Here is a 15927-nt window from a genome sequence, read left to right on the forward strand (position 1 = left end):
TAGTTATTTTCTGTAACTTAGGTATTCAGAATATCAGAACAAAGATGGGTTGATTGGGAAAAATGCAATCTAGTTGGTGAAGTGCCTTTATTAATGCATTTAAATAGATTTGTTTACAGGAGGATCAATCTCAATTTACATCTTTCTAATTACAACTTGTCATCCCTTTGCTCTGTTTTACTGAATTACATAGAAAATTAATTAGACTGGTAATAAAATCTTGCATTCTCCTCTCTTTTTTAGTGACTAATTAATTTAGAAATCCCCTGCTAAAGATTTTTAAACAATTTGGTGAGGGGAGGAGGAACCCATATTTTAAAAAATTATAAGAAAAGTTTAGGAATATAAATGATTACGGAAATACATTACTAAGCCTGCTGCCAATTCCATCACAGATTATTTTAGTGATGAAAAAGGAAATCAGAAGAAAGGGAAATGGAAGCAGGCAGACCCTAAGAGATTATTTGTTGTAGTATAGGATAGAGGTAGTCCTCGGCTTAGATGGCAATTGGGACTGGAGTTGCCATTTTAAATTAGTGCGGTTATAAAGCATGACGTCACGTGACTGTGTCACTTAGCGATGGCAGTTCCAACATCTTGGTTGACTTTGCTTGTGGGAAGCCGGCAGGGTATGTTGGAAACCACAATTATATGACTGTGGGGATGCTGCATCGACCAGAACTCTGAGAACCGGTTGTAAGTCCCCCTCGTTCTGTGCCTTCGTAACTTTGAATGGTCGCTGAATGAATGGACATAACCCGAGGACTACCTATAGTTGCTGCTGTGGTATATTCTTTCTTCCTGTATGATTTGGCCATATAGAGTTACTACAAATTAGATTGTAAATATACTATGCTATTTGTCTAGGTTTTTCACAGATACTCGTGACTAACAGATTGTTTATCTTCTATTTTGTAAAAAGAAATGGTGTGGATTTGCAAGTGAACAGTGACTGCATTTGCCCATCATTTGAAACCATAGTTATCATACTCCAGCTACTGTACAGTAAGCAGACTAGAAGATGGAATTTACACATTTTTTAGTTACTTTCTATTAACAGGAATTTAGGTAGCAGTTTTAAATGGACCATCTTCAAACCATGTTGATAGTTTAGTTACCCTCAACTTCAGTTCCCAGTTTAAATAACATGAACTGTTATTCTTGACTAAAAGTGGAAGCAAAGTCTTCCAGGCCCCTTTGTATGTTAATATGCATAATGTCATTTGTAAGTGATCTGTGTGCATCCAAATACAATTTAATGTACTGTCCTTTAAATGGATTCTGTTGGGTGACTTAGTATATGGTAATACACATCTGTATTTGAGAGTAGTTCAGTTGTTAATGTTTCACAGGTCAGGTAGCAAGAATATTGGGTGGTGCTTGATACTGTCAGATTCATGTAACCACCATATAGTATCTTAGACTATAAAACTTGTGGAAGTGTTAAAAAGACCAGGTAGAGAGATAAATGAGTGTGGAAGTGGTTGGGAAGGAAGTGTCTACAGCTTATTCTCCATTTGCTAGCCTTACATAATCATGACATTCTTTGCTGCTAGCTCACAAACAAATGAGTTGGATGGAAGGATCTTTACTATGTATGTACAGCGGTGCTTAAAAGTTTGTGAACCCTTTTGAATTTTCAATATTTCTGCATAAAGATGACCTGGAATGTGATCTGTTCTCCACATGAGTCCTAAAACTAGATAAAGAGAACCCAGTTAAACAAATGAGTCAAACTGTAGTGTGAGGTACATTCCTATATTTTAACACAGTTTTTGTCAAATGCTCTAGTGCCACTTTTTTATAGTATATAATTGAGGTTGCTATGCAATTTACTGAGACAATATAATTCCGTGAATTAGAACAATTTACCTTTCACTAGGAACAAAAAAGCATTGCATATTGCCTGCCAATACAGGCATCAGTTGAAAACAAGATGTACCTTGTTTCTTTATGCTGCTTCTGATGAGACTGTGTGTTAGTAAGGTTCATGAAGAAAATATGCATTCAATCCCCTTTGTTTTGTACCTATAGCAAATACCACCCCCCACCCCTCCTGTCCTTGTTTTTCTTCTGGAAATAGTGTTGTTATTTATGTATATACTATGAACTGTATTAGAAAGGTAGCTTTAAATAATAGGAATCCTTAAAAGTCTACCTGCCCTGTATTGGTTTTTAATTATTTGTGATGATGAACATGTTGCTTTTTTATTTAAATAGGTAGTGAACTGGCTTGAAGGGCCAGGTTCTGAACAGCTGAGAACCCAGTGGGGGATTGGTGATTCAATTAGGGCTTCACAAGCTTTGCAACAGAAACATGAAGAGATTGAAAGTCAACACAGCGTGAGTTTTCATTTTCCCAAGGAAGTTACTGTGGGATCATTTTTATATGTCATTTATTGTGTGCAGTGTTTCTAGTGGCCTTCTTCTTTAGTGAAATCTAGACAGTGATGTATGTGTTGGCAAACATGGCACCTTTTCTTCTATAACAATCTAGTGATCATATAAATGATTAATTCTAATGTCATAATAGTATGCTGTAGTTTAAAAAGGGGTAAATGTGCTGCTGAGGCTGAAAACACAAAATAGACCATTGCCTACCAAGGACCCTATAATCTCTTGGACTCTTGGTGTGTGGGAACCTTCATTTCTTCCTTCCAGTTTTTGGCAGAGAAAAGTTATTCCCCCAGTGAATTATTGTGTAACAAATTGCAGTAGCCATTCATTGGTTCGAAAGCCTGCCTTGCCCAAAATAAGTTGGAAGGAAGGAAGGAAGGAAGGAAGTTTTCCATTCTCTCTGGCTGACTTGGGAACAGGAAGGTCCTTCAATTCAGTTCAATTGAGCTGTTTTCTTCCATCATTTGAATAGGAATGAAAAACCAAATTCTCTTCACCTATTTGCTCTTTCCCCACTAGCAAATGATAAGAGTCTTCCATAGTCATCCAGTGATCATTGTGCCAAAATACCAGGAACAGGGATAGGCTTTATGTAGCTTCAACAATTTTCTGGGTGAAGGAAGTTATCAGCCACAAAATAGTGACAAAAGAGTTCTCTCTGTCCTTTCCTCTGTGTGCATCTGTTCCTCTGCCTGCCCCTCTCTCTGGTCCACTCTGCCTCTGTCTCTCTGTTCCTACTCCTCTGTGCTTTTGTCCCACTCCTTGTTATCTGTGTCTGTGTCTGGCCATCTGCCTTTCCTTGCCCCTCTTGTTCTGCATCTTCTTGTCTCTTGCTGCATGGCTATCCTATAGGATTGCATTTTTACTAGCATGTAAGTTCCTGTGGAATGTTGCAGGCGCTTTGCATTACAGGTAGTCTTCAACTTATGACCGTTCATTTAGCGACAATTGAAAGTTAGGATGGCACTGGGAAAAGTGACTTGTAACCGGTACTCACAACCGTTGCAGCATCCCTGTGGTCATGTGATCAAAATTCAGGTGCTTGGCAAACAGCTCAAACTTACAATGGTTGCAGTGTTCTGGGGTCATGCGATCACCATTTGCAACCTTCCCAGCCAGCTTCTGACAAGCAAAGTCAATGAGGGAAGCCGGATTCACTTAACAACCGTGGTGATTCACTTAAAGATCACTGTGATTCGCTTAACAATTGTGGCAAAAAAAGGTCGAAAAATTGGGCGTGACTTACTTGACAAGTGCCTCGCTTAGCAACAGAAGTTCCAGTCCCAATTGTGGTTGTAAGTTGGGGACTACCTTTACTTCAGAGCCTTGTCCTTTGCTTGTAAGAGCTGGGAGAGGCTCCCAGTGCAGCAGCTAGAGGGTGGGGGGTGGGCAGTAAAGAAGGCTAGGAAATTATTTAATAAATCTAGTGTAAAGAAAAGGAGAGGGAGGGAAAAATTGTATTATCAAGGGAACGAATAGAAGGTGAGCAGCCCAGTGCATTTTGCTGAGTGTTAAATAAATGCAGATCAGTGTCGTTGTTTTTTAAAAAAAAACAGATTTGGGCAAGTCAAAGAACAGGATATTACAACTGGGGAAAATGAAAGAGTCCTTTATGTGAACAAGATAAAGAATAGTTTGAAAAAACACAGTGAGAAAAACATTCTTGAAAATGGCTTCCCGCTTCTGAAATTGACTAAATAATAGAATCACTTCATTATGTTGAAAACAAAATTAAATGTGGACTTGATTTTGAGTCTTGGCAGATTTGCATACCATTGGCTTCAGCATAGCGTTGCTAAACAGAGATACGCATAAGCTTGCTCAGTATTTCAGTAAGCTGAAGTTGGCTGAGTAGTTATGGTATCTGTGCTTTAAAAACACTGTGGCAAAATTACCAATAATGGTGATACCTCTCGATGGGCTGATTTTTGCAGGAGTGGTTTGCAGTGTACGTGGAACTTAATCAGCAGATTGCGGCTTTGCTGAATGCTGGGGACGAAGAAGATCTTGTAGAACTAAAAGCGTTGCAACAGCAGTTGAGTGATGTTTGTTATCGGCAGGCCAGTCAGTTGGAGTTTAGGCAGAATCTGCTACAAGCGGCCCTTGAATTTCATGGTGTTGCTCAAGATGTAAGTAAAATACGCACTTTCTCATTGTACGTTGTTGCCTCTTGATGCTATTGCAGAAGGTCAATAGATAAGCCAGATCTAGTTAGGAGTAAATTAGCCTGAATAGTTCCAACACACATGGAGGAAGTCTTAAAATAAATGAGAACAAGCAAGTATTAGGGCTCATTTGGAAGCCTGCTCTTAGATAATGGAAGCAGTTAAAAAGAAGCATTCATTTTTTTGTCTATATTATGTCCACGTTGACTGGACTGGAGTTCCTTTTCCGTGTGTGTTACAACTCTTTCACCAAGATGCTAGAGAGGGAAAGCCGGAGCAGATGAGCAAATTACATAATTCTCTGCTAATAATGTCAGTTGGATTTAACTTGACACGGACTCTGATGCTGAGGCAGGCCACTGACATTAACTCGGCAACTATTTGTCCTTTTGTATTCTTTTCAACATATGGTTCTTGAGGAAATTGCAGAGTATGTGGAGAAATGAGAGTTACCACCTGCTTTGGGAAAATTGATTTGGAGGGGCTCTGACCCTTCTTGGCAGGCAGTATTTAAGAGGTCATCCTGGGGGATTCTTTTTGACAATTTAGTTACTGGTGTACGGTGACTCACAATCCTGCTCTGTATGCCAAGGAAATCATTGAGAAAACTCCATAAGGGGCATTGAAATGCTATCAGTGTAATCTTCGCTGTTTTAACCTGAGTGAAATACTTTATCTCTTTGAATATTGCCTGGATTCTTCATGGGCAACATGGGTGGGATGAAGTAGCAGCAGCAGCTATAATTAAATCCACAAAAGTAGGGCTCCTGGACTCAAGGGCTGGGGTATTTGGGGTGGGATTATTTTCCGCCTAAAAGAGTGGTCTGTAGCCTGAGAGCATTCCATGACATTTGGCTGTCAGCCTTTCCAGAATTTCCAGGCAAGGAGCACATTTTCACATTTGCACAATTATATGATAATTGCAGCAATTCCTGACCTACTTGGATATGGCAACAGCTCTCTGTGCTTCCTTTCAGTAAGAGTATAATTGACCCATGTGGGATCGTGGAGCATGCTAGGAGAGGAAACAGGAAAAAATGGCTAGAAACCAGACCTTTCCTTTGTAGCTGCTCGCACACACACAATTGCTAAGTTCTGTTGTTCAGACAACCTTCTCTGAACCAGCCCTGTGGGCTGGCTCTGGCTCCTTTATAATTGTTCTAGTCATAGCAAACCTCTTTATCTATTGAGGAAGGCTTAAAGTCATAAAAATAACATGCTGACTTTGGGGTTGGCTTTTTTCAGTTGTCTCAGCAACTAGATGGATTACTTGGGATGCTGTGTGTTGATGTAGCACCAGCTGATGGAGCGTCAATTCAGCAAACTTTAAAACTACTTGAAGAGAAATTGAAAAGTGTTGGTAAGGAAAAACAAAGAAGATTAAATTGCCAAAATATGCTATAGTGAATGTCTTAATTTGCAGAATAAGTATTGGATTAAATTATATACTTCTTTCACATAAGCCTCACTAGCAAGTTGAATGGAAAGCTGGAACAGGCTGTGGGTGCAGATTCTCTTCACTTGAGTGGCTCATAAAAGGAGCTTTAAAAGTACATAATTGAGGAATGATGCATTATGCATTGACTAGCATATTCATTTTTCTTCCCTTTCTCTGAAAATGGAATCCTCAATATGTTTCTTTGTGCATAGGGTTCAGTAGGAGCTAGAAATCTATGCATTTGAGGTTCCAGCTCCCATGGAAATCTAAACATGGAGTCTTCTCCCTCTTAGAGATTCCAAAGTCTATGCATGGCTGACAAGGGCAAGGCCAGTTCATTAGGCTAACCACCCAATTTAATTGCAGGATCCTCTGTGGCACAATTAACAGATCAAGGTGGCTTAAAACTCACAGAGTCATATGAAATACGTTGGAGCTGCTGACCTCCTAACAGAGCAGTGGTGTCCAAATGAACCTCTAAATGTGTATTTTTAAAAAATGTAATAAAATTAAGCAACATCTGTTCTTCTGATAATTGTTACTGAAGGTGTATTGGGCAGTATAAACAACAAACCAATTAAGGGCAAACAAAAAAATGTGAAGACAAAAAATGTGTGATTTAACAGTTCATAAATGTGGGAGGGACCATAATAAAAACATAAAACTGCATTAGAGTGAATCGAGAACAGTGGTCATTTTTGCCCACTACTTTTTTCCTTGACTGGTAGCATCTCTCCCAGGTCTTCAGCAGCAATCTCAACTAACCCAGCTGTTCCTTTTTATTTGATTACACCAAAAATTGAATCTGGACCTTCAGCTTGTAAGGCATGAGCTGTACCACTGGGCTACAGTCCTTCCTATAGTAAACACTATCAAGCCTGATACAGATCAATAGGTGTTCTAAAAAAAACTATGTGTCTATACTGCTAAAGTATCTTCTACCCTTCTTACAGACTTGACTGTCAACACTTGAAGGATATGCTTACAAAATATACACATTTTAGAGTTCAGCAGGTGAAGTGGTAACATGGAGTGCCAATTAGATAGCTGCATCTAACTTGCACAGGAATTAAAAGAGAATTGGGTACTCATGATTTAAGAGAATAGTTCATCTTACATTGTATATGAAGTAAGATTTTGTTTATTATCCCTGTAGACCTGGGCCTCCAAGGTTTGCGTGAAAAGGGTCAAAGTCTTCTTGATCAGATATCTAACCAGGCTTCATGGGCTTATGGAAAAGATGTAACTAGTGAAAACAAAGAGAATGTTGATCACATCCAGGGTGTAATGGAAGATATGCAGCTCAGGAAGCAAAGGTATTTATGGTGAAGTTGGACTCTGGGGAATTTCTCTTTCCCAAGGAGTTCACTTTAAAACCACTTTTAACACTACCATATTCTTTAAACAAATGAAAATATGAAAAATAATCAAAATGTAAGCCTAACTGTAACATAGCTTTGTATCCTGTATATTTTTCTGTCCTGAAATGTACGATTCCAAAACTTGATAAAAAGATTTTTTGTTTAAACTTGACATTAAACAAAATCAGTTAATTATAGAAGCGGTGCTTCTATAATTAACTTATTTCCAATGTTTTCCTATACCATTTCATAAATTTAGATATTTCTGTCACTTTTAGTATTGTGCAAGACTTACTTTAACTTCTCTTAAAATTAATGCAAGTTACAATTTATAGGTTCTGTATTTTCTTTAAATATTGCACAAGAATTGCTTTTAAGGTTAATTGGTAACTCATAGCCTAGGTGTCATTTAAAAATGTTTAATATTTCATTACATATTGTTCCATTTTCTAAATTTTGATGAGGAATTCTGTATAAGTTTAAATTTGCTACGACTCACTTTAATTTTCCTGATAACTTAGCAGCTACTGCAATATTTATTTAAAGAAAATACTAAATCATTCTGATATGCCACATTTTTAAGGAATATTGCAACATTATTGCAAATGGCATTGCAATAAAAATAGTACAGTAGTTTTGAACTAAAAGGGTGTTTCATATACACAGACACACATAAAGTTTTGAAAACTATCTATAAACATGATAACAAAAAGAAAAGACAGGGAAATCATTGGTGTTTTTATGTTAGATTATCATTTTGTAGGATTAAAAAAAAATCTCCCATTTATATGGGTTGCTCCTGTCTGGGCAACAAAGACATAATTTGCTACTATCCATTGGCAGACTGCTATCTTGGCTACCCTTTAAGCAGGGCCTGTGAAGGTGGCTTTTACCATGACCTCTTTTCTGCCCAAAGTTAGGGGTGTACTTACTTTGGAGGAATGTAATCCCTTCACAAAACACTGCTTTTCCTAGTGCACTGGGCTCATCTTCCAATTGGCTATATTCCTGAGGTGTTTTTGTTCCAATTCTAACCTGCCCTAGCCTTTGCTTGGATGGGATGTGAGGTACCAAGTTTGAGGAAGGAGAAATAGGTGAATTAAGCAAGCAAGCAGAAGAAGTTATGGGCAACTGTCCTGTAACTCCAGAGATGGAGGGAGGGAGGGAGGAGACAGACACACATGAGAGCCGGTGTGGTGTAGTAGATAATGTGCTGGACTGGGAGTGGGGAAACTCAGGTTCTAGTCCTCCCTTAGCCATGGAAACTGGCTGGGTGACTTTGGGTCACTCATTCTCTCTCAGCCCTAGACTGAGAAGTCAAAAGCGTCCATCTATCATCTTGTCCTGGACCAGATTACAATCCATAACCTTCAAAGAAGAGACCTTCATCCTGTAGTAGATTGATTTGGGATCGTCATCATCACCACATTCCTTCATCCATGGAATCAACTGCTATCCTGACAGCTATATAACATCAACTAGTTTGAATGGCATGGTATTACATAAATGACACATAGGCTTGTATGGAGTGTTCCTGTCTCTGGCTTTGTGAATTCCTCAAAAGACGTGCTTTGCAACTTACAGCAGCCCATCCAAAGCAGCCTTATCTTTTTCAAGTGTGGCTGTTTCATAACCTGATCCTGGTTGCCTCTGCATGCAGTTGCACTGCCACACCTGCATTGCTGGGAATAAGTGAAGCAGCTGTGCATGAGCATGCATGCAGAGTTGGCCACGCAGCTTCCTCAGCAGTCAAACAGCCATGCAGTGGCTGCTTTCATTATTCAAAAGGAGGTCCTTGTTCTGCATTTGGGCAGATTACCTCTTTCACAGGATATGCACAGCCCTACTACTTTCTTCCCAGTTCTCTGATTTATCCTGCCAGAATGGTTTATTAACATCTGAGCTTAGGGCATTTTACTGTTTAAACTGTTGTCATGCTCAGGTCCTCTCTTGTTTGAACTAATCCAGTTTTGAGGAAATGAAATGAGGAAGTATGGTAAAAGCCCAGAACAAAAACTTCCAATCCCACAGCTATTTTCTAAGGAGAGAGAGTATGGACCCTAGCTTGTTCAACAGTGTTAAGCCATAATTTAGCACTATGTGTAAAAATGGCCATAAGCCATAACACAATTAAGCCACCAGTACAAAATGCAAGAACAGAGCTTGCATGGGTGTATTGTAAGCAGCTTCAAAGCTGTATAAGCTGAACTTTACAATGGGGTATCAGTATTGGTGTTTAAGATTAATTAAGGTTGCAAGGTTTGGGGTATTCTTAAAAGCGTTACTCTTCATCATGGTGTTTTAGACATCCCAAACTTTATTGCTACATTTAAACATAAGAATTGTTCATGTATATTTTTTATAAGCAGAGTGACCTTTCTGATCCAGTTTTACATTCTGTCTTTCACAGATGTGAGGACATGGTAGATGTGCGACGATTGAAAATGCTTCAGATGGTTCAGCTATTTAAGTGTGAAGAGGATGCTGCTCAGGTGAGACTGTTGGTGGCAGCTGTTGCTTAAAAGAAAGCTTTAGGACAAGTTAAGTGAACTTTGGGAATTGACAAAATGTTGGCTAATTTAGGGTTAAGGTAGCTGTACTTTTTGTACAGCTTTGACAAATGTATTCTACATTTCTTTTCTTATTTTACAGTCTTCTTCTGTTCTTCTCTGTAGGCAATAGAATGGCTAAGTGAATTATTAGATGCTCTGCTGAAGACTCATACCCGATTGGGAGATGATGTCCAAGAAACCAAAATTTTGTTGGAAAAACATAGGAAATTTGTTGATGTAGCACAGGTAACTGATGGATTTTTTTTTCTGTAGTAAATTAGTTTGCTCACTACCAAACAGCTATTAAGGTTTGCTGTCTATATTTAAAATTGGCGTTTTAGTTATTTACTGAGCAGTTTACTAATTAAAATGGTTAGACCTAGTAAGATTATTGGCCAAATGAAATCTTATTTAAGGTTAATTTATACATGTCAAAATGCTCTTGACTGATTACGAAATGCTTGAATTCATTTGATCTTCAGTGAACATGGAATAGATACACACTGTACCTGGGCAAGGTTCTATTTTTCAAGTAATTTCTCTATAGCTAGTTAGCAAGGGTTCAACATTTTTGGCATGAATTAAAAGGCAAACATTATTTGGTATGGATTACTAGGCAAAGAGGAAAGAAGAGATGTTGATGCTCTGGTAATGAGGTTTGGTGTTCAGGTGAAGTGGGGATAGGGTGGCAGATGAGTAGAGGATGAATCAGTAACAGATCAGATCCATCTAGACTTTTGCTCTAAAACAGTTCAGAGCATTCCCACAACTGCCAAATTTGGTAAAATGTGACTCTGGACACATGCGCTCTCTAACTGAAAGCAAACAAGCCAAGAAAAGTCCAGTTTCCATTTGCTGCTACATCCTTCCTCCCCATTTGGATGTTCTGCAGGTCAAAATAACATGGAAAGTCAAACTTGTTTTCAGTAGGCCCAAGAAAATCCATAGTATCTTATGATTCACATGTTAATGTGTAATCTGACCCAACACTGAAAATGCCCACCATAACTATTTTTTTTTATAGAGTACCTATGATTACGGGCGACAGTTACTACAGGCTACTGTGGTTTTGTGTCAGTCTCTGAGATGCACTTCTAGATCTTCAGGAGAGACACTTCCAAAGCTGAACCGAGTGTGGAAACAATTCACAATCACTTCAGAGGAAAGAGTAACAAGGCTAGAGATGGCTGCTGCCTTTCATTCAAATGCTGAAAAAGTGAGTTACTGCCGTTGATTCCAGTAAATTTGCATCACATTTTAAAGTATGTTTTTTATGTGCTTATTTCTATTTAGCGAGGTTTTATCATGTTTGGAAGGAATGTTAAAATGTGTGGTTTGATTAGTATTGCATGTTTTCTCATTGTGGAACTATTGGTGGTCCCAAAGAAAGCCATGGATTTCAGTAGAACTTGCATCTAAAATCAGTATGGTTAAAATCAAAGTTCAAGGTGAATTCACATGCTTGATTTGAATTTTTATTGTATCATCTTTAATACAAGCAGTCCTCACTTAACTATGCTAACTGGGATCAGCAATTGCTAAGCAACATCCTTCATAAAGCATGATGTCACATGACTGCGCTGACTCATGACGGTAGTTGTAGCACAGCTACAACCGTGGGTCACAGCATCCCCCAGTCACCCAGTCACATGATCGCCATTAGTGACCTGCCTGCTGTCATGAGCACTGATGGTGAGCAGGAAGGGGCCCCTATCCAGGGGGGAAAACGCATGCGTAGTAGTGACGAGTTGAGTGGCCATTCAAAGAGACACAGAACAGACCTGCCTTGACTTTTGGGGTTTATCTGTCTGGGTTTTTCCCACGCTTCTTCAGTTTGTTAGGATTTTCTGTCTTATGTAGCAGTAATAAACACTAGAGACCTATTCCTCGTCTCAGCGTGGTTCCTGACTGTTAGGACACCTGCTTCCCCATTGACTGCTTGTTAGAAGCTGGCAGTGAAAGTCGCAATTGGCAATCACATGACTGTGGGATGCTGCGACATAATGCAAACCTGTTGCCAAGCACCCAAATTGTGATCACATGACTGCTGGGATGCTGCAACAGCTGCAGCTATGAGGACCTGTCCTAAGTCCCCCTCAATCAGCGCCGTTGTAATTTCAAAAGGTTACTGGACAAGTGGTTGTTCAGTGAGGACTACCTGTACAGCTTCTTCATTACCCCATGCAAGCTATGGTTAGCCTACTCAGAAAATGGATCATGATGGTAACTTATTGCTAGTTTGTTGATTAAGTGCTGTAAAGTGGGTGTTGACTCTTAGCACGTTCATAGATTTTTTACAGGATGATTTGTCTTCAACATGGCCTTTAGGTCACTCAGCAGTGCATTCATTGCTGTTATAATTGAATCCATCCACCTTGCTGCTGGTTGTCCTTTTTCCTTTAATTTTTCCCAGCATTACGGACCAGACTGTATTACCCAGCTATTGCTCTCACAGCTGAATGTTTTCCCCCATTTTCCTTTACAAAAAACATTCACATCAAGGAATGCTTAATAATGCCTAGTTTGCTATTTGTTCATAAGTTTGTTCATAGGTTACACGTATGAAGCAGTACAGTCCAGGAACAGGTTTGGGTAATTCTGTGTTGAAGCCAGTGCAGTTCCACTGTGTTCAGCTTGCACAGACTCCATTAGCAGCCCCATACAATTCATTTAGTATAGCTTTATTATGACTTAACCTATTAATTTTTTTAGTCTATAACTCTATGTGCTGACATTACTTCGAGGAGTACCTCAGAGGCACGCTTCGGCAATGGCATTCATTCAAAACTTTGCCATTCTACGGTCCAGGACTTAGTTGATTCAGTAGTCCATCATAAGTCATTGCATCTAAGAATATAGAAAACATTACAAGAATGCATAGAGTACATAAGAATATTATTTCTCTGTATTGCAACTTACAGTTTAACTTCGTCCATTTTTTTTCTTTTTTAATATTATTTGGTTACAGGTTTTGCAAGAATGCTCAGATGAGTCTGAATCTATATATGATCAGGAACAATTTGATGAGATTGAAGCTGTTGGAAAATCCCTTCTGGATAGATTAACAGTTCCTGTGGTTTATCCTGATGGGTATGTAGGACTTTTAGATTATTCTAACGTTGCTCACTTTGCAATGCAAAATATTTAGTGGTATGTCATTATTTGTAGTAACATTTTTTAAAAGCACATATGGTAATGGAACAGCCCAAATTAGAAGCGGGCAAGAGTGGAGCGGCAAATCCAGTTCCACATCTCTAAGATGATTGGCTTGCACTGGCCAGAACAGGCAATTGGTAGTGGGGGAGGGGGGAATAGATATGGTGCTCCATATCCAGTAAATCCAGAGGCGTCCATAAGGGGAGGTCGTGGAAGGGCAAATGATGAAAGCCGTGGTATGCCATCACAGTGCATACTCCCCAAGTTTTGTATGTGTCTTGTGATCCTGCATGCATGTGTCATGAGAGAGTGACACTACTTTCGTTACTTGGACAAAAGCTTCCAGTCCTATAGATGCTTCAGAATAGATCCTGGTACATTCCCCAAGGAAATAGCTCTTTACTTTCTGAGCTTTCCATGGATGGAATGAGGCCACCTAACCTTTGCCTAATCCTAACTGCTAAGTTAATTCTTGGTTTAGGATTGTATTTTTAAGTCAGATGTCAAATATCAAGGTGCTGGAGAATATTAAAACCAAGAAATACAATTTAGTAATTTTACTATACATTGTTTATATTTTTATGCCATTAAAACATAAACAACCGAGATACATTCCTTCATAAATTAGAATTCAGTGAAGAAACAGTATCTCTTATTTATTTGAAATGAAAATAAACACTAACAAGATAGCTTCAAAGAAATCATACTAGTTTGAATTATAACAAATATAAAAGGAGGAGCTTGTATGTGCTAGTATAGTTCTGCAGTCTGGTATTATAATATTGTTTATTATCCTGAAAGCTGCAAACTGAGAAAATAAATCTCTAAACATAGCAAAAACTCTTACTGCTTTCTTACATTTAAGGGCTTTGGTGGGTTTTTGTTTTGTTTCTTTTAGCACTGAGCAGTTCTTTGGGAGCCCAGGTGACATGGCTTCTTCAGCTGAACACATCAGAGAGAAGATAAAGTTGGTTTGTCTGAGAAAACAACAGCTGACACAACCAGAAGTCTGTACCACAGAGAGCTAATAGTCTCTACCTGCCAATTCATAAGATGTCTATTTGTAACTCAGCATGTCATCTGCATTCTATGCCTGCCATAATACATGAAAATGCATTTCACAGCTATTATTAAAAATAAAACTTTTCATCCTTCTTGAAGTAAACCTTATTCTACATCTTAACCATGTATTTCTATGAAGCCATAATTTAACATACTATGAACCCACAGACTTCAAACATAATTAAAAGGAACTGAAGACATTGCACTGACACTTGCTTTGAAGCTTTATGCCAACCTGTTGGGTGCTTCTTTGTCTAAGCAATTGATGCAAGTTTTGAATGGTGCTAATAAGTACAAGTTCCACACAAAAAATAATTCTCTTTATTCTCCAAATGATGTAGTATTTTAGGCTGTAGGTAAACTATCTGTTGTATAGACAGTGGTGACCTATAATTTTGATTTGTATTTTTTTAAAATGGTCCTTTTTATTGTGCCAATACGTGCCATCAAATCTTTGAAATTCATTATAGTTGGATTTTTTCCAATTTGTATGGATAATGTATTAAGAAATGTTTTGTGCTTAATAAAATCCATCTTTTAAAAATCCAGTAACTTTTATGGAAGCTTGTATTTCCTACTTTACTGCAGGAAATTATGGAAGAGAGTACAAGTCCATTTTTGATCTTGAGTGAAGAAGTTTTTTAATAATTGAAGGAAGGGGGGATATGAAATGATATGATATGAAAGCATCTGGTGGGAGTTAATGGCAAATGAAGTTCATTTTTCCTGTTGACTTGTTTGTAGATGGGGAAGGAAAAGGACTTAAATTTTACAAGAGAGACTAAGGAACAAAGTCTGTGGCAAAGGGGATTTGTAGATCCAAACTGAAGCTGTTCAGCTAATAAATGATAAGAGAAATTGATGGGTTTCTCTTCTAACATTTTTTTCCCCTTTTCCTACAAGTATTGATATTGGGCATATATGTTCCACTAGTTACATCCTCTTGACTGAGTAAACTCAAGTAAGAGCTTATAATGCAATTTCCAGAACTGATAAATGCTACATATTGTAATAAAATTATCAAATATAGGGCATAAATTATGTATGCATTCTTCTAATCTGCAAAAGCCAAATAAAATCCTTTATATATTTATGAACTATGAATATAAGTTTATTCTTTTTTAAAACTTGAAAAGGCAGGTTATGAAATAGCAGCATACCCTCGGAAGGCCTGTTGTTTCTGTGGGGATATATAATAAATCTGCTTGCTGGGTAGATAAGGGAATTAAATGGCTCCTTTAAAAAACAGATACATGGCCTTACGGGGCAAGAAGCACTTCAATGAGAAGCATCCTAGCTTCCTTTTGCAGAGAATAAGAAGAGACCATTTTTAATCATTTACCTGTTCTCGGAGTCACCACTGCACACACCACCCACTTTATCATCTTTCCTTCTCTTGTTTTACTGTTCACTTGGGGCAAGAATGAGCACAGAAAGGAAACATTGAAATCATCCTTTTTTGCAGTTTATCACAGGCTGTACACTGATGATAATTCAAAGTGCCAGATTGTACTTGTATTGCTAAGCAAATTCCTATATGCATCTTTCTGCTTCTGAAAGAAAAGAAAGAAGATGGTGGGCTGTGTCAGAACACCACAGCTCTTGGTTTGGCTGCATTTCTCAGACACATCCCTTTAGCTCGTTCCTCCTGCCAGGAAGTAGGCTGCAGCCAGTGATGCTGAGAAGGCCTCAGGCAACAGCAGCAACCACTGTGTCTTTTCCTTGCTGGGCATTCTGGGACTTGCAAGTTTAGCCCACTCTCTGGCAAGAGAAGAAAACACTCTGGGAATATAGAA

General features: G+C 38.5%; 1 protein-coding gene across 1 annotated transcript in view; it reads left to right on the forward strand.

Moving 5' to 3' along the window:
* Positions 1-15228, forward strand: part of SESTD1 (SEC14 and spectrin domain containing 1) — a 59578-nt gene extending 44350 nt beyond the window's left edge. The window contains exons 12-20 of the mRNA XM_063318117.1: positions 2221-2343; positions 4332-4526; positions 5808-5922; positions 7157-7316; positions 9772-9853; positions 10037-10159; positions 10938-11129; positions 12882-13003; positions 13968-15228. Coding sequence (XP_063174187.1) covers positions 2221-2343; positions 4332-4526; positions 5808-5922; positions 7157-7316; positions 9772-9853; positions 10037-10159; positions 10938-11129; positions 12882-13003; positions 13968-14097 — 1242 coding nt within the window. The 3' untranslated portion in view covers positions 14098-15228. The remainder of the gene's footprint in view (positions 1-2220; positions 2344-4331; positions 4527-5807; positions 5923-7156; positions 7317-9771; positions 9854-10036; positions 10160-10937; positions 11130-12881; positions 13004-13967) is intronic.
* Positions 15229-15927: the final 699 nt, after the last annotated feature.

This window comes from Candoia aspera, chromosome 1, assembly GCF_035149785.1.
Source record: "Candoia aspera isolate rCanAsp1 chromosome 1, rCanAsp1.hap2, whole genome shotgun sequence".
In the NCBI taxonomy this organism is placed as follows: Eukaryota; Metazoa; Chordata; class Lepidosauria; order Squamata; family Boidae; genus Candoia; species Candoia aspera.